Source organism: Syzygium oleosum, unplaced genomic scaffold (assembly GCF_021117445.2).
Source record: "Syzygium oleosum isolate NSW1041296 unplaced genomic scaffold, Sole_v2.1 Sole_v2.08, whole genome shotgun sequence".
NCBI lineage: Eukaryota > Viridiplantae > Streptophyta > Magnoliopsida > Myrtales > Myrtaceae > Syzygium > Syzygium oleosum.
In genome coordinates, this window is record NW_026607492.1 from 877,582 (window position 1) to 904,241 (window position 26,660).

Here is a 26,660-nt window from a genome sequence, read left to right on the forward strand (position 1 = left end):
CAGAACTGTGTTCTTCCATGCTTGCTATTCCCGAGTTGCCCAAATGTATCATTCTAGCATTTTGTGCATGATATGAAAGAGTAAGCGTCCTGCATTTCTTAAGCAAACTGCTTAAAGTTTCGTCTCATGTAGCTATTAAATATGGCAGGCATTCTACCTGCAATGAGAACTCTTATATGGGTACAAATATCAGCTTATGTTGATTGGCAATGTTAGCTTCTTTTTTAATGAAGTTGGGCTACACTTTGGCAAATTTGTCACTGATAAAAAATATCTCAACATTATTGATGTCATTAAAAGCCTTTATTGGAACGTTATACACGAATTATAATACCTAACCACTGTATCAGACGTAGTTACCAAGAAATTGAATGGTTTTCAGCTTTATTTGTCTGCAAGCACCCGTACACCATACAAACTCAATTGACCACCCATTTGATTCTATCCAAACCTATCTATTCTGAGACAGAGATCCTTTCGCTGCTGCTGCTGCTTCTAGACCTTAATAACCTCAATACTTTTGTTTCTCTGTCTTTTGGATGAAAGAGTGATACTGTGGCATGTGCAATGGAGATCCTCCTCATGGTAATGTTTGGATACACTCACTTTTCTGCACATTGATCGCCAATTGACTAGTGAGAGAGAGCCTAATTAGCAGAGCTACCACAAATTCTGTCAAAGAAGTTTAGGAGGCATTCATTTCCCAAAAGCAGGTGTTTGCATTTACTGCAGTAATAAGCTAGTCTAGTTCGCTGGAGTTGATATAAATTTAGTTGTGAACTCAAAAATGGCAATAGACTCACCTTCAAAATATATCCATTTCCATAGAAGAGGTGAGCACTCCATCATCTTCCCAATGCACATCCTTGGCTTTTGGATCCTTTCGAATTAGCTGAAGAGGCACTTCTAGTGGAGGTGGGGACTGCAGGGAAAAAACCATAATTCAGCAGCCACAAAAGGTATCGTACGTAGGTTCATGATGTATCTTAGCCTCTATAATTTTCTTATACTGATTTCTGAGAGACTAGATCCTGGAGATAGGACAAAGGGTGAGTTTTCACTGCCGAAAGAAAAGTACCATGCAGCGAATGAGAGGCCAGTTGATCCCCCGGAAGAAAGGATGTTGCTTGATTTCATTGGCACCATTATTTGATCCTAGACGGGATGCAGGGTCTCTCTGTAACATCGCATAAATGAGTTGCCTGCCTGCGAGACTTACCTGGAGTGAGAAACAAGGATTTAGTTCATCAGATTCTCCAGGAAGAATGCTAAAATAAATGCCTAGCATAACAAGTAATTCACATATTTAGGTGGAATATGGCTGTGAAAGTCCAAAGGAAGCATAGTCAAACTTCATTGAAAATCCTTCGGTCAAAAAAGATGAAAATCCATAATATGTTAAAATAGTAGAACGGATGACATTGAGAAAACTAAACCCATCAACAGAAGGAAGTATGTTCTCATGTAATGTCTGGTACAGGTATAGTTCATACTGGAATGCTACTTGGGAATGTTAGATCCTTGTGCAAGATGTTGGCAAATGTCTTCTGTCTGTTCTTTCCTCTAAAAGGTGTGCGCCCGTACAGCATCTCGTACAATAGGATGCCTAAATGTGTGGAACAAGTACATGAATCAGAAACTGATGCAAGTGCTGTCATGATTAATCAAGTGAAGATTACAAGATGAGGTCGAAACAAGAGCAGACGACTAGTGACAGCAAGTTAGGATCTACAAGACTCATGTACTTACCAAGGGCCCACCAATCAATAGCGCTGCTATGCCCTGCCCCGGTTATAATTTCCTGCAAAGACAAACCGAGTTCAAATTGTGAATGTCAGAGCAAGCATGCTTAGGTATAATTGAAGCCTTAATTTGAGGATTAAACAATGCATGGAAAACAATTAACATAACTTCCGTGTGTAAAGTTCTCCCTTATGCAGTTACTCAATAATCTGAACAAAGTACAAAACCAAAAAGGTGAGGATATCTATCGTACAGGTGCAATGTACTCTTCAGTTCCGACAAAGGAATTAGATTGTGATACTGGTTCGGCAACAAATATCGGTGGTGGCCGACTCCTTGATCTTCTTCTATTATTGGGAGGTGGATGATGTATTATCTGTAGAACATGGTAGAAAGTTAGCACATTTATGGTCCCTTGTTCGAGCATTTTCAAATTTAACCATTGAGCAAGCCTATTATGATCCCAAGTTCTTGACTCTTTATCAATTCCAAATTACGTTCATAAAAAGTTGACTATTTGATAGGAATACGAAACTTACTTGGGGTTCACAGGATGTCAAGAAGGATAAGTCGAAGTCAGTCAATACGACATGCCCATCCTTCTGGAGTAAAATGTTCTCAGGCTTCAAGTCCCGATATACTATTCCTGCTCCAGAAAGAACAATACATCAGATATAAAAGGATCGAATAAAAGGTTTTCTCACGAAAGCGCACTAAGAAAGAACATCATTGATGAGCTTGGTGCAACAAAAACTTGAAAGATATGCTAGAAGATTCAGTGACTCCACATTTGTAACTTTTATTGAATCCTTGAGTATGTTTGATGAAGTCTAAGCCAATGAAAAATGAATTTCCGTTTGCTTTTCCAAATGAACATGAGCTGTAATAAATTAATCAGCAATATCTCTCTGTGCAAGTTATTGGCAGTTGCAGAATACATCTTTAACGACGTCCCATCCCAACAGTGCAGAAATGTATATGGAGCAAAATAACGAGCTTAAACACATCATGAAAGTAGCTAGACTTTTTCCTCTTGGCTGTAGTATATCAACCAAGGACATGGCTTAGCATAATGCAATATTACAGGCACTTGGTTCCTGATATCTCTTCCCCTTCTAGCCGAATAATTAGCTTGTGATATTGACATACCTAAGCAATGAAGATATTCCAGACCAACAAGGACCTCTGCTGCATAGAACCTGGAAACAAAGAACAGTTTACACTAAGTAGCTGGAGGTTGCACCTGGCAAAGGTTAACTATCCCAAACATAGAGCTTGGAAAGATTTCATCCGTTCTCCACCAGAAGATTCCAACAATGAAGGTACTAATGAAGAACACCAACTAGGAGGCACTGGTTCATTAAAGAATATATCCGGCACTCAAGAAAGTACTGTCAAATTAGTAATTAAGATAATTCAATTTATTCACATAGGAGAAAGCCCAGATTTGCATCAATCCATGAATATAATTATTATTTGCTGGATGCTGAACCAAATTGAACATGAAACCATAACAATTTCTAGTATGAAGAGGAATCTCTCTTCTAAAGCTGGCAAAGTTGTTGGAGCCTAAGAACAGAAAATCGAGAGTACCTCGCAGAGTCCTCCGTAAATATTTTCATTGGCTGTTTGTCAAGCAAAGCAAACAATTCTCCACCAGGGCAAAAATCCGTGATTAAACAAACATGTGTTGAAGTCTGGAAATGAAACAGAATCATAAGACGATTATATTAAACTCTTGTGATGCATCAAAAGAGACATCATACATAAGTTTGTACTTCCTAGAAAATTTCCGTTCCTAAACCTTTCTAATAACTACATCTCATGATGAAATTCTTGATGGGAAAAGAGTTCTTACCTGCAATTGTAGAAGAAGACTCATTGAAACACAAACCATGACACAATTTATGCAGGAAATTTTGAATCATGAGAACCGAACATCCTGAATTGCAAAAAAGATTTTTCGTATATATTACGCCTAATACCATTGGTGCGTACACTAAATCCTCGGATCTATAATGATGTATGCATACTTTATATCCTGAGATAATGTATATGTTGTGGTGATAACATTATTTAAAACAAAAGATTAGAGAAAAAGTAACATCTCCTTTTGTTTTTTGCTTAACAGGTCGTTCATTTATTCTTGTGCATAGTTCTCTTGAAATTTATGGCAATGATTTTGTATCATTTCCATCCAGACAAGTCCAGTGATAACTCTCTTTTAGATGCAGCTATTGATCATACACATCCGGTGATGTTATAGTGGAGTAAAGGATGAAAAAAACATCCAACAATCGGCCAAGTTTAAGGAGTAAATGTAAGACCTGAAAGGAACTGTATAGCGTTGGAAGAAAAGGATGATCCAGTAATGAAATGATTTCTCTTTCAATACATGCTCGGTGGACCTGCAGACAACAAACAACCAAGTTACATCCTTGAAGCTTTACACTAAAGCTCTTGAATTACGGACGCATCAGTTAAAGTTAATGTCTGCAGGCTTTTGTTAGTCATGCACACATCCATTAACCTAAATTGCCATGGTTCCCTCTATGCTACTCGAGGAAATAGAACGATTGATGAATTCCAAATGATTCAATGCATGGTATTTTGGAAATTTACCTTTAAATTCAAACTAGCAATCAGAGTTGGATGATTACAATGACGATAATCATCAGCTAAAGACAGATAACTTGTTGAATGATTACTACATTTTTCTCTTAAGTTGTCATTCAAGTCATAATGAGCTGACAGTGAAGCTATGATCCACAGATATCAGGTGTTGTGGTAATGTAAATTATCATGTGCTACTTGAGGACAGCAATAAAACAATATTCTAAGAATTAACTCGCGATATTAAATATTTTAGTTCTTCATGCATGCAAACCTTGTTACGATTCAACATCATTGATTTTTCCATGGCCTTCATAGCAAACAGTTCACCTGTTTCTTGCAGTTCCACCAAATGAACGCTGCAGCAAAATCACAAGCTCAGCGAAGTTCTTTAATTGCAAAATGCTATCTGTAATTTCTTTTCTTTTTGCAAATATATTTACCTAATACATATACATGATCTCACTAATACAATGGACAGATGTCATAGCCTCATATGGATGTGTAACTAGATACATTCTAGATATGACAGACTGCAACCTATATTTTGCATAGGAACCCTGCATACCTCCCAGTGTCACCGCAACCCAAAGGCCTGATGGGCTTAAAATGCCGCAGGCCGATTGTTTCACCACGTGCTGTGATCTGTTCCAGATATCCAACAAAGATATATTGTCATTAGTACAGATGAGAAGAAATCAGCGAACATGTGAAAAAATTAGAATCCTACAAACTAAAAAACATTAGATATGTGTACTAAAAACACAAACACATAAATGAAATAATTATTAATATTGCAGACACGTGGCAAAAGTTATAACATAAACGTGACGTCAAGCAGAGACACAACCATCCTATAATTTGAAACAAAACCTTCTACCAGCATCATAATAGCATACAGCTGGCCAGGAAAATGCGAACTGACAACATGTACCTTTTGGATTGCTACCCATGAAGGACTATATCTTTTGTGAGGCCTTGGAAAGACGGGTTGAGAATGAATTGCCCACAAATCTTCTGGCCTCTAAATAATGGAACCATTTAAATTGCATCAGCTAAATTCCAAATAACTTGCACGAAAAGTAGCAGTTTCTCATCTCCCAATGACATATGAGAGATGACGGCTAAAGTCTAAAACTGGAAATGAAAATGTAAGTGTTAATACTTTAAGCTTCTGAAAATTGATACTATCATATATATGGTAATAGGTGAGCCCTGTATGCAGTAGAACCTGATGTGCTTTCTACAACAGAAGTGTTAAAGCTGTGAGGTACCCGCTTTGTATTTTTCTAGCACTAAGACACTTCTTGCCAGTCGTGCACATAGATGCACAGATAGGTAGTACATAAATATAAATGGAACAATAAGCATGGTCATATATGAGAAAAGAAACAATTCTCATCATAGATTTGATAGCAACATTGAATAGAACATGTCAGCGTAAGGCTTGATTTGATGCTAATTTTTTCCTGAAAGGTAACTGAGCTAACTACAAGACTTAAATGTATCTTTCAGAGAGATGGAAATCAGCAGATTCCAAGCAGATAAGCGAGTTGGCAAATAAATTAAAAAAAAAACATAGGTATTAAAGTAAAGCCTAGTCATGGAAAAAAGGAATACCTTACCAAATTGGCATCAGGAAGCTCACGGACAGCTTCATCAACATTTTCAGCAGTAGCTTTGACCTGGTAAAACAGATATAAATCACATTGACCATAGTGATATATTAGTGCCGATATGTCATCTATGCTGATGCCTGGAAATACTAGATAGGCTTAAACCAGATTTTTCTCGATTCTCTGTACAAGAATCATTGATCAGCGCGAGCTCTCACCAGTTTAGAACTTTGTTGCTCTGTCCTTTCTGAAAGACGGCTCCTAAGGGGTTCCACATGATCACTTCCATCTAGTTGGACACCAATGAAGTATTGAAGCTCACCCTAAAAGATCATAAGAAAATTTCAGGAAAAGTGAAAGAAATACTCTTGCTGAGAAAGCTGATTCATAAATTGTTTCAATGATTATCCAAAGCAAGGAAAAATAGCCACCTTCTGGTCACGCATAGGTTGCAAGTGAAACAGGTTCCAAAATTTCTTCCCTGCAATATGCGAACTCGTTATATTTTTGAGTGATGCTAAAGAAAGAATTAGAAAGTACAGTATTCAGCTGAGTTATAATCTCAAATGGCGGCAATATTCATGATGTGTAGGTTTAATCAAAGGGGATCAAGGTCGAGGTAATGCACCACCAGACTCATTGTAAAGCAGCTCCAACAGAACATCTTACTCACCACTCTTAGTATAGTTGATCAACTGAACGGTGATCTCTCTTTGTTCTCTTATAGCATCTCTAATCTTGGAGACAGTTGCCTGATCTGTTTCAGGACCTTGAAGAAACCTGTACACTTAGAAGTTAGATGTAGTGAAGCATTAACAGAGTTCAGGATAGAATATTTACTTATGAGGATAAGAATAGCGGCAGTCTGTCAGGAAATGTTTTAATATATCAGGGTTATCCGTACTATAACTTCATGGAATATATTATTAGAGTCAATGGTATACATTCATATTGTGTTGCCAAAGTCATATTTTCCTAATTTTAGGAGACTGAATAACAAATTTTTATTGCAAGACTCTACTGGTGCAGTTCCATGTTGACTAGCAACTCAAGAACTGAAGTGCCCAGGCAATGATATTAGCAACTAATCTTGTAAGGTAAGAACTCAAAAAAGGAGATCATCAACCTCTACACTATAATGGTTGAGTTCTTAGAAAGAAATAGGACATGAGAAGTGTTACTGGAAGTTACTCCTTCAAATCAACTCACTATATGGAAGAAGCACTCTCTCGGATCCTTAGGACATCTTCTCATTTCACTTTCGATCTTTATTATTTGCAGCAGTGTACTATGTTCAGAAAAGAAATTTTTCATTGGCATTTGCAATATTGTAACCAATCTGAATACTAAATGATCCTTCAGGTTAAAAGACATTTGGACCCTTGAATTAGAGCAAAGGACAAATACGATGGGTTAATTGTAGTACGGATATGGTCCACCCATTGTGAAAGATGGTTACAGACCCTAATACAAAGCACGAAAATTCTCACCTACAATTTCTTCCCAAAATTTCCTCACGGGTATATTCAGTCAATTCAAGGAAGCTGTCAGAAGCAAATATCTGCACATATAGGACCAAAATAAGTCTATAGATGTCATCAGCTTAAAGCACAAGTTGCATATTGATGGAGAATATTCACAAAATAGAAACTCGAAATCTATCTGTGTTACTTAATTTTCACATGAACGAATATCTTATCCAGCACAGGGATCTGTAAGACATCTCTAACCAGTAACCACCAAACTTATAATGATTGTTGAGGTATTGAATTCATTGTAGCTAGGTGTGTGTGTATTAGAGTTATTGCAATATTTTCAGTACCAAATCTCTCAGATACAGTTTTTGGTATGAGTGCAGGTAATACTTGTAAGTCCTAACTGCAACAGAGAGTACTGTAAGATATAAGAACAATCACTATGACAGATTGTCGGAGTATGTTGCTTTTCCATATTTTGAATTCATGAATTGTTGTATGCTCTCTATCTATAATTCACCTAAGACAATATATTTTAAATTCTAGAAAATCATCGAAATTTCCTAGAGGAAAATGGATGAAAGTTCAACATCTATATATGTAAAAGTAAATTGTTTTTTTCTCAATATTATAATTATAAATCACTATAAGGAACCAAAAGAACCTGAAGGACGACTACTAAACTTACAATTGGATTATCTGGAAGTCTGGGATCGGTAATCACAAAATTCTTTTCAATGCGCTCCAATGTGGTTGCAAGGTCAAATCCTTGGCGTATATCTCTCTCTCTATCGGTGTGGTCCCAACTGTCTCTGCTTTCCAAATCTTTTGTCACCAAAACTTCAGGTTCAATACTTTGTTGTAACTCTTGCTTCCCTCCAATGCTTGGAGACCTCCCTTTGAGCCTAAATTCAGTAGAACCTCTTAGCAAAATGTTAGCTATAAGGCTTGCACAATTGATTAAAGTAAGGTTTGTGAGAAAAAAAAAGGATTAGTAGAATAGGAGTGTCCCACTTTCTTGGAAGCATTGCTTTCCTTTCTTCAAATAACCGACAAAGTTCCAAGACATTTTTTCCTAAGGTTGATGGAGTAATAGTTTATATACATGGTTTCTAATGTTTTCTCAAATACCAACTGCTGGATACAACTAATTGACTATCGAAGGACAACAACGATTTTGAGAGTATCAAAGAGATCACATGTTTGAAGTGACCATTAGTTTATTGAATGGAAAAGAGAGAACCGCCCGTGCATGCATAGAGTGCTTAAATGTAAAAACTCACCCCACCAAGGAGATACGTCCTGATTTTCGAGATTTCTTTTCCACTTCTTGAACGGAACTGGTACGCTGCCAATTACTAGTGCGATCCACTAGAGGAGTTTTTCTACCAGGGGTGCTCAGTTTTTCTGTATCAGTGGACTTTGGCAGGAAGGAGTCGAGGTTAAATCTCTCCAGTACTTCGTTCTTTACATCGTTACTAATAGACCGAATATGAGATCGTGGATGCTTCACTGTTTGGACAACCTCTGTCATGGAATCTAAAGCCTCTTCCTTCTGACGAGCTGTCACATGAATGATTTGAATATTAAAAGTGAAATCAATGTCCGAACAGGATGCAGCGTCAAGTTGCACTCAACACTTACCATCATAGCGGATTAAGGACTGAGGCAATCCGTTTGGCCGCACTGCTTTGTCGACAACACCCTCTGTGTGCTTGCTGACCTCAACTTGCATTCTGCAAGGAACTGAACATTAGTGAAGACAATGCAACATGGAAAGATTCTGATTTGTCTGCAGAAACAGATACATGCTACAAAACTAGTTAAAGAAACATCGCAATCTCATTCTTTTCCACACTCTCGTAAACAGTCTTTTATTTAATTACCAAACCAAGTACACGCAAGCTCTTATATTGACTCGATGCATTCATCAATTTGGCGCTCTAGATCCATGATTTCCATACATGGAACCATTCCAAATATTTCCTTCTCAATCACTTATTACTTTCACATAACATGATTTGCTTATAAATCATGCAAGAAGGTCATGTTGCATCAGCGAGTCAAGTCGCATTGTTGCAGAGTTGAAAGGCGAAAACGTCTCCAACACATACGGACAATCTTTCTCTGAGGATCACACTAAGGTCCTATAGGCTATAGCGACATGAGAACAATGAGGTAGGATTGTCAAGATGAAACTACAAGAACATGTAGTAGGATAAATACAACACCATGATAAAATTGCATATCTCTGTCGTCATCTTAGATTGGATATTCACATGCCTCGTGCACAAGGAAGACTGGCACGACAAAAAATGTGTGTTACAGACAAGAGGAGGCAAAAGGAAAGAATACAGACCCGATGAACTTGATGGTGTTTCCTTTGTCATCTTTGATAGGGGTGAGGGTGAGGAGATTCCAAAAGGGAGTTCCATTCTTCTTGTAGTTCAGAAGCCTACCGCAGTAGCTTTTCCCGGCTTTCACGGCGCTCCTTATCTTGGCCACTTCGTTCTGGTCCGTCTCCGGTCCTTGAAGAAATCGGCTGAAAAGAAAAAACGCACAGATCCTTCCATGTTTAGTGGGTCGCGAAACTTTCACGAATAGTCCACTCATGCTTAAAAGCAGCAATCAGCATGCAGATGTGGTCTACACAAGAAGGCGAAACACCTGAGATCACTCTCTTCGCCTTCTGCTTCCATTTCAGATGCTCTTTGATTTGGTTTTAGAATGTGGTGACTCATGCCGTACTCGTGTTCGGCAATCACAGCATTGTTCGAAGCATGTTTAATCGGATTTTTCCTCGAAACGAGTCAGAACTTAGGTGTCGTGTCGGTTTGAGTTTCACCATTATTTAGAATTATGTTAGATTCATTCGATTCTTCCGCAAATTTCGCAAATGATCACATCATATCGACTGTCGTCGTATTGCGACGAAACTGTGTCGGCAGCTGCATCAGCCTAATTAACTAACTTAACGGACTTGACTATAAAAAGAAGGGGACTCGGTCACCTCGGTTCTCGACTCACCAGTTCCTCCCGATGACCTCCTTGGAGGAGTAGCCGGTCATGGTGAAGAAGCCGCTGCTCGCGTACAGGATCGGACACTCCGGCTTCGTCGCGTCCGACACCACGAACGTCTGCTGCAGCGACGCCAGCGCGTTCTTCAGCTCCTGCGACACCCTCGGCAGCGCCTCCGACCTGTGGCTCGAGTCCTCCGACGTCCTCGTGGAATCCAACGCCAACCTCTCCGACGAGTTCTTGCTCCGCTCGCCGCCTCCGCCGCCGCCGCCGCCGCCGTCGCCCGACGTCCTGATCGTGAAGCCCGGCGCCTTGAGGCTCCCATCCCCGCCCGCCGGCGTCACGTACAGGCCCCACTCCGCCGTCCTCTCCGCGATGGACGCCTCGGTCAGGATTGGGCCTCCCCCGGTCTGAGAGGCCGACCCGCCATTGGAGGCCGTCGCGGCATTCGGAGGGCTAAGGTCTGAGCTCGGCTGGGGAGGATTGGGGGGCTGATGCTTTTCGAAGGCCATCCACTTGTCGGCTTGCTTCCTGTTGACGAAGACCCTCGGGGACTCTTCGATTTCGTCGATGGCGAGGCGAGGTGGCGATTCGATTGGCTCCGAAGCAGGTTTCTCCATCTTCTGACTCTTTCTTTGCCGGGAAATCCTGGAAGCAAGATGAGATGAGTTTGAGGAAAGAAGCACAAATTCAGCTGCTGCTGATTGCTAATCATGATTCTGGAACTTGGGTTTTCTTCTTCTTCGAAATTGAGCTTGTTTTCCATGAAAAGTTGGAATTTTTAGCTATTTGGCTCCTCTTCCTAGTCATCCATAGCTGTTTCTGGGGCTCTTAGGTGACTAGCGCAACGAATGAAAAGCCCCTTAAGAGTTAATCAAGATTTGAGAAGAGAATGGGGAAGTTTCAAAGCAAAAGCAGACTAGGACATTACACTGAATAGCCAGCAAAACCTACAGAAGCCTAGTTCAGCCACCGAAAACCAACCTGAATAAGAACTGAGTTTCAGTTAAAATCTGCGTACAATCTATAAATGGAGACTGAGCCAGTGGTACTCACTGTTCGAGGCTCAATTTGGAGGAGCCATCAATTTGGCAGCAGGAGCTTCTTCAAAGTTCACAGTCAAGTCTTGCTGGTTGTTGATGACAATCTCTGCAAAGTCCCGGCTCTCTGTCTCCAGTCTCTGGCCTACAATGTTTCCGGTCAGAAATCATCTCTCAAAAGGACGCCCAAAACATGCAAGTTCTCTAGATTTCTTCATTAGGGATTGTGCTGTAAAGAGAGTGGAACAGACGGGAAGAGATAACGTCCAGATTTCAGGATTAATACGAGCCCCCCAACTGTACGTTCATGCCCAACAAGAAGAAAGAAGAAAATAAATAATATGCTGTACTCATTCTATGTCCCTTTGACTCGGATGTTTTTCTGTGTACGGATGTGCCGAAGCCGTTGATTCTTTATAATCCGTCCAATCTGCGTGGATTTAGCATTTTTCTTCCTGTTTTCCTGGATGCCACGTTTTCGGGGAAAAGAAATATTAGAAATCTTGAAGCGTGTTCTGAAGCCAACACAGAAGGAGATTATGAGGCTAGAAAAGACTGATATGGGATGGGATGGTTTGAGGATAGATGTCGCTATCACTTACAAATTGTTTTGGTCCTTTTGTGGAAGAGACCGTGTGCGAGTGTGTGTGTGTGTCTCTCTCTGTTATGAGTAGAGAAGCGTAAATACTCTGGGGACCGCAACATGGTCGCACGGTCCTGTTAGCTTCCACGTCCTTCGCTTGCGCGTATTTCGTGGTCGAAGGAGGGAACAGGGAAATTTAAAACGACATGACCTCAGAAACTTGGCTGGAGAAAGTCAATATTAGGTTACGCACCCCCACATCGCTGCTTGTATGTGGTGTGGGATGATACAGAGGTGCATAGTTTTAGGAATTGAATGAGACAATGATCGAAGCGTGCATTGAATTCTAGTCCTCGGCCTAGATATAGTTAGACTTCTTTTTCTTGCTTGATGATTTCCTTTCACCTAATAAGTTCAGCTATCTGATATATCCCAAGTTTTAAACACGAGTCTCGTGTTCCCCTCAAGACCGTTTGCCCAGTGGATGGACTGGATATGTATTCTCGAGTCTATAGCGATTGATTTCGAGATAAATGGCTCCATCACCGAGACATAGCTATAGGAAATCTTTTCTTCCACGCGTATGCATTATACCTAGCAATTATAGGAAATCTTTTCTTCCCCATAAATTTTTTTTTTGGTCGACATTTATCCCCATATTTCACGAGCTATACATTTTTGTCTTTTTTTCTTGCTAGGACAAGAAAGCGAAACGGTCGTCGGAAGGAACAATAATTGCAGCCAGTGTGTGGTTAAAGTAAGGTAGGTCGAAATCCTCCGTCGGAGTCCATTGATGAACGACAATGATCTTTAGATCCCAAGACTAATTCCAGAGCATCACACAACCGATACGTCTGGGTCGACAGATACTTGACCCATTGTGTTGTGTCCCTCAGGAAAGATTTTCATCTTCATGTAAAAGTACAGTCAGACATCACCAAGCATAAGAGAGCAAGAGAAAGCACGTGGCATCGGTTGCAGCCGCATGGGCTATTTGGTTGTCCTTGGGGATGGGAATCCAAAGCTTGAGCCCGACCACTCAAGAATTTGGAGGGCCCTTCTTAAATTATCTGCATATCTTCCCATTGAAGTGGAGGGCTCATCGCTTGTGGCAGTCATTTTTACCTATGGGCTCTCCATAGGGAAAAGAGGGAGGGCGGCGAAATAATTTCTCATGTAGAACAAGTATGGCCAAAGTGTTTTTAAAGCAAAGGTGATGGGAGCACGGTGTGGTTTGATTTGGTTTGGTCCGAGTACCGAACTGCGACAACATAGTTTGAAGATATAATTTGGAAGTAGACTAGACTGAATCGCTTTTGCGGTTCGGGGCTTTCTTAATCGGACCCGACAGTTCTCTCCCTTTTGCCCCCCTTGTTTCTTCTTGCTATTTTTGGGGAAAAATGCCAAAAAAGTCCTAAACCTTTTGCATTAGCGCCAATTCAGTCCTAAACCATTTGCATTGGTGTCAATTCAGTCCTAAACCATTTGCATTGGTGCCAATTTAGTCATAAACCTTTTTTGTGCCAATTCAGTCCTAAACCTTTTAAATTGGTGCCAATTCAGTCATAAACCTTTTATTTTTGTGCCAATTTAGTCTTTCTGGTCAATTTTGACCGGAATTTGCCGACGTGGACGCCTGCTGGCCGGCGGCTGGTCACCGGCATCGACGTGGCACCGACGTTGACAACTTTAATAATATTTTAATATTTTTTTGAATTTTTATTTTTTTTCCTTTTTTTTCTTTTTTTTTCCACTTTTTTTTTTTTGGTCTTCCCTCCTTCCTCGGGCTGGTCGCCGGTCCGGCGACCGGCTAGAAGCTAGAGGCCGGCGAGCTCGACCTCGCCGGCCACTGGCGAGGGAGGCCTCGCCCGGTGAGGGCGAGCCTCGCCTTGGTCGGGCGAGCCCCGACCTCGCCCGACCAACTACTATATAGTTTTAAAAAAAAAAGAGAAGCGACACGATTCGGTTTTGCTGTTTGATTTTGGTTTAAGAAAAAGTTATGTTTGAGTTGTGAACTGCTTTCCTAGCAGAAAAGGAATCCTCTGGCTTCAAATTTAACTGCAAAAACATTGGTTTGTGATTAATGGTTTAAACCAATTTTTGCTCACTCTAAAGACAAGAAAGGGGCGTTCGAAATTCTTGGAGCACTCGAGTAATTCCATCCGGCTAGCGGCAAGGTATTCAAACTATCAAATTTGGACATGGCCATAGACTAAAAGACAGTAATGAGTGAAACAGATAGATCTCCTTTTCTTGCAGAAATGAGTGGTGTGATAAAATGTATCACAGCATAATCAACTGATGAAAGACAATGGAGGTACGGAGGAACATTGAACTAGCCAACTTTGGGGCAAAGACAATCTCAACTAGAGCTGAACTTGACTGGTTTGAGATGGCCTTGCTCCACAAGTGAAGCAAGACAGTCATCAAACATCTCTTCAACCGACTTGAACTCGAACCCTAAGCTCTTCAGCTTCGACGTATTGTACTCGTAGTATGGCCTATCCAGAGGCTCGAACCTGTTAAAAAGAACTGCTAAAACGTAGCAACCAAACCATTTACATATATAAACTGTTTTCTGCAATAAATCATGTCAGTAACTGTCATACATTATCATATTATCAGAGTTTTCGCAGCTAACAGGGCTAAATTACAAGAAAGGAAGGAAAAGGAGGACGACAGGCCGACAAGATTGATGATAAATGGTGATAATATTATGCATTCTTTGACCCTTTGATTTGTCGTGTCTCTTGTTTTGCTGAGGTTCGTGTACCTATGTTTGTTTGGGACCCGGATCAATGTCCCTACCAACGATATCCGTGAGAACTTTTCATGTGTTACTCGAGTCATCTATCGGCCCAACCAACCAAGAAGTACCAAAACTCAATAATACATTTACTTTTGGAATGCGCATATCGAAATTTTTAGCACATGGTACTCTATGATTGATTGGGTGGTCAGGCAATGAAATGATCCTTGAGCACTTTAAAATGTCTCTTCCAATGGAGGCAACTGCTGTGCTGACATTCAAGAATGTCTTGGCTGTGCCGACATTCAAGAATGTCTTGGCTATGTCCAATATCAAAAGTACAGCATTCAAACAACCAATTGATTGAACTTTCAGGGTTGGGTTGTTGGTTTACCAACCTTCTTGGCACAGGTAGAGATGGATAGCGCGACGATAAGAATGACACCAGTTCCATGTTATCCATGACGACTGCGCTACAAATGTAGCGCCCACAAGCGCTTCTTTCCTCGTAAACGAGAATATGGCAGCGCGCAACGTCGTCGATGTGGACGTATCCCATCCTCCCATGCCATTGGAATTTTTCTGTTTCCCCTGCTTTGCATCGGCAGAACAAACTCATGTTAATCATGACACAGATGAAATCACAACCGCAAGTCAACAGATTAGTTTAGAGATTAATCAATTAGACAGCGAAGGACACCACCTTTAAGTAATCCGAGGACATCGGATGCAGTAGAGCACAAAACGGGTGGTAAACTGGGTCCAATGAGAAATGCCGGAAGCACTGTGACAAGGTCGATCTTGTTCTCGTCACAGAATTCCCAAGCTGCCTTCTCAGCTAATGTTTTTGATAGAACGTACCATATCTTCCCAAATACACGAAGCGTGCAACATTTATATTAGCCAGATAAAATGTCATAATGCACATTGTCCCGCGATTTAATCAAGAGAGAAAGAGAGTTTTCGAGACCTCTGCGAGAGCTTAATGTCCCAAAAAACTATACTGGTTTTACAGTACAATACCTGGAGACTTTCGCAAAGTTCTATGGAGCTCCAAGTCGACTCGTCCAATGGTACGTTTGGGTCGAAATCATCTCTAGCCCTCACTGTTGAAGAAGACGAGGTGAGAACAACACGCCTTAGGTTTGGGTTTTTCTTGCACGAGCGTAGCACATTCAAAGTACCCTCAATGGCCGGTTCCAGGATCTCTGCCTGTAAAGCAAATTGAGCAGATGATATGAAATCGAGTCAACCAAACCGACTGCTTTCGACGCTTGATAGCAACTCATAGGACAGTTTCAGACTATGTCTAGCACTAAAATCTCATCAATTTGTTTTTCCATACTCTTCTACCCCGCAATTCAAAGGTTCGGCCTATTCCCGAGGTGACCGAAAATGACTCGGGCATGCTACGATCTGAAGCTAGAAAAGGTGACAGGCTCAAAGTGAGCTGTGATAGCAACTTGCCTTTGGATCTCTAGAAGGTCTCAGTACAGGGGAGGCGGTGTGGAACACGCCCTCGCATCCCATAATCGCACCGTCGAAGCTTCCCTCTTCCATTAAATCCGCCTTCACCAGCCGGAGTCTCTCTTTTGCTCCCTCCAGCGTCCACAAGTGCGCCACTTTCTTCTCATTCCCTGCCAATGAAGCATTAAATTTATAACGTCATATTAGTCAAATTCGATGCTTTTTCAATGGAAATTGAGCAAATGATATTGCACAACGGCCATTCAATGATGCAATGCGCTGGAAGTACACCGACCGGGGTCTCTGACTGTTCCAATGACATGATAACCAGATAAGAGAAGCCTCTTGATCAACCAAGAAGCAAGATAACCAGCAGCTCCTGTAACACAGACTTTCCCTTTATAATCAGAATCCATGTTCTTGTTTTTCACTCGCATACAATGTTTCCAAGTTCTGCTAAAGTTGTACTATAGCCTGTCAATCGACAAAGGTTATATACCAAGAACAGTGTCGCTTCACGGGTTCTTTAGTTGTCAAGTTCGGAGAAGGTAAGTCATCAAATGCTCGTGAACTATGCATATTTCTGAAATCACCCAAGAAAAAGAATGGAAATCTCTAAAACAGAAAGCAAGATTTAGAGTTTGTTTAGGAGAATCATTGTTTGTATTCAGTTTCCTGTGGATGTTTGCAAGCAAGACTGTCACCAGATGAAGCTGTTGTTCTTGATTTAGGTGAATCATTCGAAAGTGATGAACCGATTCTTGTCTCATATCTCAGTTAGCTACACCTAATACTGATTCAGCTCGAATTAACCTTGCATCATATCAGAGCTGGCTAAGGCTCCATGACATGCATCATCAATAGTCGTTGATCGTATGCGGAGCGTAGATGAACATGATCACCGCGCAAAACCAAACATGGTGACGGGAGATAAGAGTCGAGAACCCGAGCTAGTCGAGATTACGGAGTCATCTAGATGATCATTACCAGTTTTCAGGAATGATATACAAAAATATGGTAAAGTATGATCAGTTGCAACAAAGAGTAGTGTTCTGTCAATTGAATTTCACGTCTGAGTGTTTTTGGTTACTTGAAAGTTCTTATGGATCAAATCCATGGCCTAAATGTACAGACTTATTTACAAAATTTACCGAATTATATTTCGATTTTGAGCCCGTGAAACAAACCCAATCCGAAACTTGACCATGTGATTGAGTAGGTTTTCCAATTTGAATCAACAAGTCACATATAAAAACGGGATTTTAATTTTTTTAACACATAAAAGCAAACAATTTGAACAAACAAGAAAAGGGAAACAAGAGGAGTGTTGGGGTTTTCTGTCAATGAGTTTTTCATGAATTTTGTTGATATAATATTTTGTATTGAGTGTAATCTAGTCCTGAGAAGCGCTTAAGTGACTTATCGTTTGTAAACTCTGTATTCTTCATATTTATAGTGGATTTCTTTGTACCAAATTCTCCGTGTAAAATAAGTACTGACATTTGAACCGAATGATATCATCTGATGTCCTTTGATTTCTCTAGTGATTTCTCATTCTAGCGTTAAACTTGAATCGCAAGATTTGTTAGCTTCCGTTTTTTTTTTAAAACAAAATTTGTATATATTTAGCAACGTGAGAAACTCTTTAAATTGTGAAATATGCCTGAATTGACGTGAACACTCATTCACAATTCATCGCGTCACTTTATTCACAAATTTTTATGAAACGGTCTTAGTGGATGACAAAAGCATTCGTATTTTCGCAAAATACAGAAAATAGCTTTAGTATGTTGAATAGTTGGTGAGCCTAATTAATTGAGCATTTTAAGACGTTGAGACACGAACTACAAAAAAGATTGTTGCAATCTTGCATGCCAATAAGTTAAAACTTTTCTGGCATTAATTCAGGATTAATATCAAGTTCATTATCGGTATTGCATAGATAATATGTGCACTTACAAATAGTTATATAACCGAATTCATTCGCGTATCATTCATTCAATAATGAATATATATATATATATATACTCTTACACGATGCATCTAGTACAAATTCTTCATTTATTGAATAAAAGGTAAATTTCGAGCAGCTCGATGGTAATTTGAAGCTGCATTGGTTACCCCCGCTTTAGTGGGTGAGGAAGTAAGCATAAGATAAATTGTTTATAAAAAAAAACGTCGCTAACTTATTAAGTATGGTTTTAAGTAATGCGTTAAAACTGTGAGTGACATTCATATTCATGAACTAATAGCAATTCAACACATCATTCAGTGAATCAATTTTGTGAACCAATTTTAGTACGTCTAGCATTCCCCAACTAATCTATCATGACATGTCGTTCTAACTTTAATTCATAAGGCAAATTTGAAAAAACTTTTACACGTGTCATCAATTCAAGGCAAATTTGAGTAGCTTGATATTAATTTGAAGCTGCATACATTTGTGGGTTGGGGGAAGTAAAGTATAAGATGAATTGATTGTCAAAAAGAGCATTCTTAACTTGTTAAGACTGGTTTAAATGATGGTCATATTGTGATGACCCTTTAAACGAGTGAGTCATATTCACAAACCAATAGCAGCCCAACACATAATTCAGCGAATTAATGTCTTGTACCAATTTTAGTAAGTCTAGCATTTCCCCAACTAATCCATCATGACATGTCGTGTTGAATTTAATTCAATCTCGTGTTATCCATCCAATAGGGAATGTATGAAAAAACTTTTACACTTGTTATCAATTCTAGGCAAATTTGAGTAGCTTGATAGAAATTTGAAGCTACATTCGTTACACCCCTTCAGTGGGTGGGGGAAGTAAAGCATAAGATGAATTGCTTATCAAAAAGAGCATTATTAACTTGTTAAGACTGATTTAAGTGATGCGTCAGAGTGTGAATGACCCTGTAAACGAATGAGTCATATTGACAAACCAATAGCAACCAAACATGTCATTCAACAAATCAATTTCGTATACCAATTTTAGTAAGTCAAGCATTGCCCCAACTAATCAATCGTGACATGTCGTGCTGACTTGAGAAATAGCTATTTACCCAAATCCATCCATGTGATGTCATCCACGTCTCATCCATCCAATGGCGAATGCATGAAAAAACTTTTACATGTGTCATCAATTCGAGGCAAATTTGAGTAGCTTGATAGTAATTTGAAGCTACATTCGTAACACCCCTTCGGTGGGTGGGGGGAAGTATAGCATAAGATGAATTGCTTATCAAAAACAGCATTCTTAACTTGTTAAGAAAGGTTTAAGTGATGCGTCAGATTGTGAGTGACCATTTAAACGAGTGAGTCATATTCACTAACCAATAGAAGCCCAACTCATCATTCAGCAAATCGATTTCGTATACCAATTTAAATACGTCAAGCATTGCCTCCGACTAATCCATCATGACATGTCATGCTGACTTAAAAATAGATATTTAACCAAATTCAACCACGTGTCATTCGTCCAATAGTGAATGCATGAAAAAACTTTTACGCGTGTTATCAATTTAAGGCAAATTTGAGTAGCTTAATGGTGTGGGTGCGGGGAAGTAAAGAATAAGATGAATTGCTCATAAAAAAGCATTCTTAACTTGTTATGATTAGTTTAAATAACACGTCATATTGTGAGTGACCCTTTAAACGAGTGAGTCATATTCACGAACCAATAGCAGCCCAACTCATGATTCAACGAATCAATTTTTTTTATACCAATTTTAGTAAGTCTAGCATTTCTTTCGACTAATGCATCGTGACATGTCGTGCTGACTTGAAAATATCTATTTAACCAGATTCATCTATGTGTCATCCATTCAACAGTGAATGTATGAAAAAACCTTTACGTCGGTAATGTACCTAATAAAAATTCCCTTGGTTTATCGTTTCAAGGTAAATTTAAGTAGCTTGATAGTAATTCAAAGCTACGTTGGTTACATCCCTTTGGTGGGTGGGGGAAATAAAGAATAAGATAGATTATTTACCAAAAGAGCGTTCTCAACTTATTAAGACGGGCTTAAGTGATGCACTAAATTGAGAGTAACCCTTTAAATGAGGGAGTCATATTCACGAATCAATAACTGTCCAAAACATTATCCAATGAGCCAATTTTAGTAAAGCCTAGTATTTCCCCAACTAATCCATCGTGACGTGGAATGCCGACTTGAAAACGACGAGCACGGGGTTCGGTTGGGCCTCTGGACCCAACTAGCCCAGCCCATCACTCTTCGATGCGACCGGCCCAACCACGGGATCTCGAGGTTCAAAACGATAATCGAAACGGAAAATACATATAACGAGAACGATAATGATAATAATATTAATGATAATGATGAAAGTAAGCAATTCCTAAGATTTTAGGAGTGAGAAAATCTAAAGAATGCAAGATTTCTTCTTCCTTCGGCCTTGTCTTATGAACATAAAAGGGCCAATTTGATGCGTCTGGTTAACATCGTGCTGGTGTTCGTTCTTGCATCGCGCCTCGCTGCTTCGCCTCTGGAGTAAAAACCAAGAGAGAAAGCCCCAGAGAAAGAGAGAGAGAGAAAGCCCCACAGAGAGAGAGAGAGGGGGAGAGAGGGAGAGGGAGAGTCCGTGAAAAGCTTCAAAGATCATTACTTTGGGAGAGACATTTTGCTCGAAATCCGAAATCCGAAGTAAGTATGGAGCTTTCGCCGCCTCGCTGTTTTTTTCGCCTTCATGACCTCGCGTTTTTTCTTCATCTTCGCATCAAGCTCGCTGCTTTGCATATCCTCTCGCCTCTTCTTTCATCGTTTTTGTCGACTTTCGTCGTTGTTTTTCTGGGATTTTATGGAACTGGGTAGTTGAATCTCTGTAGCCTCCTGTTTGTTATTGTTGTTGTTGTTGTTGTTGTTGTTGTTGTTGTCGTCGTCTCCTGTGTTTTGTACATTGAACGTGGCCGTGTTTTCTTGTTTTCGCGTCGAATCTTGATCTGAGCAATTTGTCGGAGTTTCCGTTCCCCTGTTCTTTCGAGGGTGTTGCATCTGACTAGGGTTTACTGGGTAAAAAAACAGAACTTGACAAGTGATGGATACTGGAGGGAACTCTCTCCCGTCTGGGCCTGATGGGGTGAAGCGGAAGATATGTTACTTCTATGACCCTGAAGTCGGCAATTACTACTACGGCCAAGGGCATCCGATGAAGCCGCATAGAATCCGCATGACGCACGCCCTGTTGGCGCACTATGGCTTGCTTCAGCATATGCAGGTCCTCAAGCCCATCCCTGCGAGAGATAGGGATCTTTGCCGCTTCCATGCCGACGACTACGTCTCGTTCCTTAGGAGTATAACCCCGGAGACGCAGCAGGATCAGCTGAGGCAGCTCAAGAGGTTCAATGTCGGCGAGGATTGTCCTGTGTTCGATGGCCTTTACTCTTTCTGTCAAACTTATGCCGGAGGCTCGGTTGGTGGTGCCGTGAAGTTGAATCACGGTCTCTGCGATATTGCTATCAACTGGGCGGGTGGGCTGCATCATGCTAAGAAGTGCGAGGCTTCTGGATTTTGCTATGTCAATGACATCGTGCTTGCCATATTGGAGCTCCTTAAACAGCATGAGGTTAGCGTGATTAGCATCTGTTCATTTAAATGCTTTATCAAATGACCTGTGTACATTGGCTTGATTACGAGTCCTCTAAATGATTGCTTGTGATTTTGCTTATGTTCATTACAGAAGAAGAACGCTCTATAGCTGTTATCTTATCTAATCGTTAGAGGCTTCCTAATTGATAGATTAAAAAAAATCAGATATGGAGTTTTCTCAATTTGGTTAATGGATTTAGTTTGCTAAATTCTCCTTCCCTACCCATCATGTTGAGCATGGTGGCACTACTGACAATCATGCTCATCATCCCATTGGAATGGTCTGTGTGTCAAGTACGAGGGAGAATGCATCTTTTTCAGTTTTGTTTATAGTCTCGAATGCAACCTTTTTGTTTTAAAGATCGAAGCAAAAGACATTAGGTATATTTCACATGTTATGTCAACAGCATCTAATGTTAGATTATGAGTTAACTAATCCACACAGCCAACTATGACTCATAGTATCTATCATTTTCTCTGTTTAGTTCCTTACCGTTTTTTTATCTGTTAACTTTGCAGCGTGTTTTGTATGTGGATATTGATATTCACCATGGGGATGGTGTTGAAGAGGCTTTCTACACGACTGATAGGGTCATGACTGTTTCATTTCACAAATTTGGTGATTACTTTCCTGGTACTGGCGATATACGTGATGTAGGATATGGTAAAGGGAAATATTACTCCCTCAATGTTCCATTGGATGATGGGATTGACGACGAAAGCTACCATTCTCTGTTCAAACCAATAATTGGAAAAGTAATGGAGGTTTTCAAACCCGGTGCTGTGGTCCTTCAATGTGGTGCCGACTCTTTGTCAGGAGACAGATTAGGATGCTTCAATCTATCAATTAAAGGACATGCAGAGTGTGTCAGATACATGAGATCATTCAATGTGCCAGTGTTGCTGCTAGGAGGCGGTGGTTATACCATTCGTAATGTTGCTCGTTGCTGGTGCTATGAGGTATTTTGTTGTTTTGATGTTCTTTGGAGCACTTTTAATCACGTATACGACACTATAAATAATTAGGTTTCATTGGCTAGTGGAAGGGCCAGGTCTTATAATCTGTCTTGTTCCAGAGTCCAGTCATGGGATTAGACATAAGAAACTTCATGGAAATGGAGTTCTTAAAGCTATTATTGTAGGCAAACTCTAAAAGCGATATACTATCCCTTCTCATCCTATCCAGCTAGTATACACTCTTGTCATTGTTAGTATTTTAATGCTTGCAATAGTAATTTTGTAGTGTTCTATTTGAGTAATTGCTCTGTAATTAATTTGGTATCTCTGAGGCAGACCGGAGTTGCCCTTGGACTTGAAGTTGAGGATAAGATGCCACAGCACGAATATTATGAATACTTCGGTCCTGACTATACTCTTCATGTTGCTCCGAGTAACATGGAAAACAAAAATTCGCGACAATTGCTGGAGGAGATAAGATCGAAGCTTCTCGATAATCTCTCTAAGCTCCAGCATGCACCCAGTGTCCAATTCCAAGAAAGGCCTCCCGATACCGAGCTCCCAGAGGTTGGTTTCTCTGGCTAATATGCCATACTTTATAAAGTGATTGCTTATTTTTTTGTATGGGAAAGAATCTGTCAGATGATAATGAGAATGCTTTTCCGTTGTTTTTTCTTATCCTAGTTTTTATGCCCATATATGCATCTACTCTCGATAATCAAGGAAAGCATATTTCTTGTTGACCCCATCTTTATGATGAAGCAATAATCATGAATTTTGTTTTATCTACTGGAGCAGTAAAATGCTGTGAGATGCCCCAGTCTCTTAATTGCACCCATCCTTTTAGCTAGTTAAATGGACTGTTGTGATACAAGTGGCAGCTTTGCCTTACCCAGATTAGGGCTGGTCATTCGTGTTCACGTGTCATAATTGGGTTTTGTAATTGTTTAAGTCGTGTCATTCAATAAACCTGCGTTTTACTAATTATGCTATACAACATGTATGTTAAATTTGTGTCAGTTTGTATTACTTTTGGGTTTTCCATATAATCGTGCATAAACGTGTTAACTTGTGTTGTAAATTGCCAGCCCTAACTCTAATGTGTCAAGATTTTTTCTAATATCTTTTACCTCAAACTCACAGTGTCTTGTATGCTAAATATTCGTGAATATGTGATATTGGTGAAATAACATTCCTATGATTGCATTTCTGGAAGATCTTAAATTTCAAAAGTATTAGTTTGTGGCATTGGTTTAATCGCTGGTTGCATGACTGTTTCATCTTAACTTTATGGAACTTGATTTTTTGTTTTTTTTTTTGCAATTTCTAGGCTGATGAAGATCAAGAAGATCCTGATGAAAGATGGGATCCAGACTCTGACATGGATGTTGATGAAGATCGGTATGTTTTTTATCCTCTTTATTCACTTCCATCTTATTTCATTGATATATAGCTAACTGAACTTATAATATTGCAGCAAGCCCCTGCCTAGCAGAGTAAAGAGAGAACTAATAGTAGAACCTGAGGTCAAAGAGCAGGTTGGTCCGCTTCTTATATAACTAACGTGTAATTTTAAGTACTATTCTTTTTAATAAAATATTTTAATTTCAGATTTGTAAGATTGTCCTATCCACTTCGTAAGTTTTTCTTTTTGTGCCCTCTTTTGTGTGAAAATTGTGGATATCCTTCAGTTGTAGTCCATGCATTATTCTTTCAATTTTTGCAGTAAAGCCCACTTTGTGAGATGTTTTAAGTAATGTTGCACATGTACAGATTGTGGAATATTGGAATATCAAAATGCACAAATAACATCACTAACCTGACATAATGACATGTCAGTGACAGCCAATGAGCTTTAGTTTACAGCTTTTTAAACTCGATTTCGTACGATTCAAAATCTCGAAATAACTCTCTTGTTTCTCTGTCAAAAAGCCGAGGGAAGACTTCTTTCTGGTTGAGGTTCTTTTGCTTCTGGTGCTGCAATATTTGACCTAATTACTCTGCACCTTCTATCGCAGGATTCTCAGAAAGCATCTATAGATCATGGTAGAGCGCTTGACGCAGCACAAGAGGATAATGCATCTCTAAAGGTGACTGAAGCTGTAAAATACACAACCATCATACATTTTGATCAACGGACTGGCATATTAAGCTCCATTCATGTGGTTTTTGCAGGTGTCTGATATGAATTCTATGATAACAGATGAACAGAGCGTGAAAATGGAGCAAGACAATATGAACAAACCATCTGAGCAAATATTCCCTAAATAGATTGTCCATTGTTGGTAATTGACTTGTAATGCTTCTGTGGCAAATACTTAAAGCTTATGATGTGGAACGTAGGCTCTTTTTTCTGTGAACTATTTTGCTAAATTAAACCTCAGCAAATACTGCTTCCTTGTGTTTTATAGATCCAGACATTCTGATTTTGTGTAAAGTCGACAGTTAAGCTATTGAACTCCCAGTACAATTCATTAGAATTTAAACGGCTCAATGAAATCTTCATAGTTTTGTGATAGAGGTAATGTGTGGTTGATTTTCAGAGTTCCTAATACTGGCTAAGAAATTATGCAGTTGTGACATTTCTTCTTAAGATATTGCAACAATGCGACTATATATGGCTGGTTGTTTTGATGATCTTTGCACCCATCCCACTCTATATCTTGCCGATTGCACCAACGGAACGACTACGGCTGAACAAAACGCATGAGAGACCGAATTAAACTGAGTTTTTATTTTTATCTGTTTCACCACCACATTGATCTCACAGCGCACGCAAGAATGTATGAGTATGATACAATAATTACAACTTAAAATGTGACATCCCAAAAATTCGCATAACTGATTAGTGGCATTATATGAATTGCTAATTGGAAATGGCCAAGAATTGATTAGTAATTATCGAGATACTTTCGGAATATCGATGATCAAGCGTTTGGCATATTTTAATCCGAAAATCTTTGGAGTGTATTGGACAATTGAAGAGATCAATGTGTAACCGGTCATCTAGGGCAGAATTTCAGCATGCAAATTGAATTATTTAGTCTATATAATCATGTTTACTATTCACATTAGTCAATCAGATTTAATGCAAGGTGGGGAGGCTTGTTGTGCAAGTTGGGAGGCTTGTTGGACACACCATCTTGGGGCTCATGATGAAGAATTATCATAGCTCTCTCTCTCTTTCCCTTGAACTCTCGGCAGCAACCTCTCCCTCACTCTCACTTCCCTCTCACCCCTCTTGGTTTCTTTCCCCTCTCTAGCCGACTCTCTCTCCTCTGTTCCAGCACCAAATTCTTCTCTGCTTCAGCATAAATTCTTCACTGGTTCATCTTGGAACTCACGGCCAAAGCTCAAGATAAGGGAAGAATCGGTCCTAGAAGCTAAGGCAAGGAGATGAGACCCATTTCTAAGCCTTCCAATCTTCCTACACCCTTGATTTTGTTAGTATTGAGTTGTAGATGTAATTTGGTGGCTTGCTTGTGTGGTTCTTGATGTTTATTGTGCATGAATGGGTATGACCAGACCTAAAATTGGGTGTTGCATGTCTATTTAAGCTTCTGGAAATGAGTTTTGTGGGTTGAAGATTCGTGAGTATCAATTAGAGATTGAATCCTTGAAGTTTGGTTTTGGAAAACCAGATTTGTTGTTACTATACCTCTTCAAATTACTATTTTTGTAGAGACTTTTGTGGGTCGAATTTGAAGTTATTTTCTTCACAAAAGTTGTTCTTCACATCTTGAGGTTTAACATACTTTAAATCTGGATTTTTCTGAGTTGATTTGGGTCACATGAAGTCTTACCTTCAAA

General features: G+C 39.7%; 3 protein-coding genes across 9 annotated transcripts; 1 reads left to right on the top strand and 2 right to left on the bottom strand.

Moving 5' to 3' along the window:
* Positions 1 to 261: 261 nt before the first annotated feature.
* LOC115672765 (phototropin-2) lies at positions 262 to 12,060 on the bottom strand. 5 transcript variants are annotated; one of them, XM_056314109.1, is made up of 26 exons: positions 11,856 to 12,060; positions 11,522 to 11,734; positions 11,397 to 11,449; positions 10,475 to 11,113; positions 9,807 to 9,989; positions 9,092 to 9,183; positions 8,731 to 9,010; positions 8,136 to 8,370; positions 7,463 to 7,533; positions 6,646 to 6,752; positions 6,404 to 6,453; positions 6,191 to 6,295; positions 5,982 to 6,041; positions 5,291 to 5,380; positions 4,925 to 5,001; positions 4,631 to 4,715; positions 4,071 to 4,151; positions 3,337 to 3,440; positions 2,893 to 2,942; positions 2,283 to 2,389; positions 1,997 to 2,119; positions 1,750 to 1,801; positions 1,494 to 1,606; positions 1,079 to 1,219; positions 804 to 922; positions 262 to 610 (listed from the first exon to the last, which is right to left on the bottom strand). In XM_056314109.1, exons 4-25 carry the CDS (start codon positions 11,083 to 11,085, stop codon positions 806 to 808), a joined length of 2,934 nt encoding a protein of 977 aa, XP_056170084.1. In that variant the 5' UTR covers positions 11,086 to 11,113; positions 11,397 to 11,449; positions 11,522 to 11,734; positions 11,856 to 12,060; the 3' UTR covers positions 262 to 610; positions 804 to 805. The 5 variants fall into 5 exon arrangements, with proteins under 5 accessions (XP_056170084.1, XP_056170082.1, XP_056170086.1 ...); XM_056314107.1 differs by having other exon boundaries at positions 11,522 to 12,060; XM_056314111.1 differs by having other exon boundaries at positions 8,136 to 8,352; positions 11,522 to 12,058.
* Positions 12,061 to 14,314: 2,254 nt separating this feature from the next.
* Positions 14,315 to 16,790, bottom strand: LOC115672780 (tetraketide alpha-pyrone reductase 1). 2 transcript variants are annotated; one of them, XM_030594727.2, is made up of 6 exons: positions 16,600 to 16,790; positions 16,301 to 16,474; positions 15,861 to 16,045; positions 15,541 to 15,703; positions 15,236 to 15,428; positions 14,315 to 14,607 (listed from the first exon to the last, which is right to left on the bottom strand). In XM_030594727.2, the coding sequence occupies exons 1-6, from the start codon at positions 16,739 to 16,741 to the stop codon at positions 14,451 to 14,453; spliced, it is 1,014 nt and encodes a 337-aa protein (XP_030450587.2). In that variant the 5' UTR covers positions 16,742 to 16,790; the 3' UTR covers positions 14,315 to 14,450. The 2 variants fall into 2 exon arrangements, with proteins under 2 accessions (XP_030450587.2, XP_056169835.1); XM_056313860.1 differs by having other exon boundaries at positions 14,487 to 14,620.
* Positions 16,791 to 20,643: 3,853 nt separating this feature from the next.
* Positions 20,644 to 25,368, top strand: LOC115672773 (histone deacetylase 19). 2 transcript variants are annotated; one of them, XM_030594715.2, is made up of 8 exons: positions 20,644 to 20,955; positions 21,330 to 21,870; positions 22,413 to 22,853; positions 23,187 to 23,417; positions 24,181 to 24,251; positions 24,328 to 24,388; positions 24,869 to 24,940; positions 25,026 to 25,368. In XM_030594715.2, exons 2-8 carry the CDS (start codon positions 21,343 to 21,345, stop codon positions 25,119 to 25,121), a joined length of 1,500 nt encoding a protein of 499 aa, XP_030450575.1. In that variant the 5' UTR covers positions 20,644 to 20,955; positions 21,330 to 21,342; the 3' UTR covers positions 25,122 to 25,368. The 2 variants fall into 2 exon arrangements, with proteins under 2 accessions (XP_030450575.1, XP_030450572.1); XM_030594712.2 differs by having other exon boundaries at positions 20,644 to 20,951.
* The last annotated feature ends 1,292 nt before the right edge of the window (positions 25,369 to 26,660 follow it).

Excerpts from the sequence above, each read along its gene's own strand:
- LOC115672765 (XM_056314109.1), bottom strand. The coding sequence starts at position 11,085 with ATGGAGAAACCTGCTTCGGAGCCAATCGAATCGCCACCTCGCCTCGCC. Across the intron at positions 1,802-1,996 it reads CTGAAGAGTACATTGCACCT|GAAATTATAACCGGGGCAGG; the intron begins GTACGATAGATA and ends TTGTCTTTGCAG. Across the intron at positions 923-1,078 it reads GGCCTCTCATTCGCTGCATG|TCCCCACCTCCACTAGAAGT; the intron begins GTACTTTTCTTT and ends TTTTCCCTGCAG.
- LOC115672780 (XM_030594727.2), bottom strand. The coding sequence starts at position 16,741 with ATGCGAGTGAAAAACAAGAACATGGATTCTGATTATAAAGGGAAAGTC. Across the intron at positions 16,046-16,300 it reads TTCTAGAGATCCAAAGGCAA|AGATCCTGGAACCGGCCATT; the intron begins GTTGCTATCACA and ends CTTTACAGGCAG. Across the intron at positions 15,429-15,540 it reads TGTCCTCGGATTACTTAAAG|GGGAAACAGAAAAATTCCAA; the intron begins GTGGTGTCCTTC and ends GATGCAAAGCAG.
- LOC115672773 (XM_030594715.2), top strand. The coding sequence starts at position 21,343 with ATGGATACTGGAGGGAACTCTCTCCCGTCTGGGCCTGATGGGGTGAAG. Across the intron at positions 22,854-23,186 it reads CTCGTTGCTGGTGCTATGAG|ACCGGAGTTGCCCTTGGACT; the intron begins GTATTTTGTTGT and ends TCTCTGAGGCAG. Across the intron at positions 24,941-25,025 it reads AGGATAATGCATCTCTAAAG|GTGTCTGATATGAATTCTAT; the intron begins GTGACTGAAGCT and ends TGGTTTTTGCAG.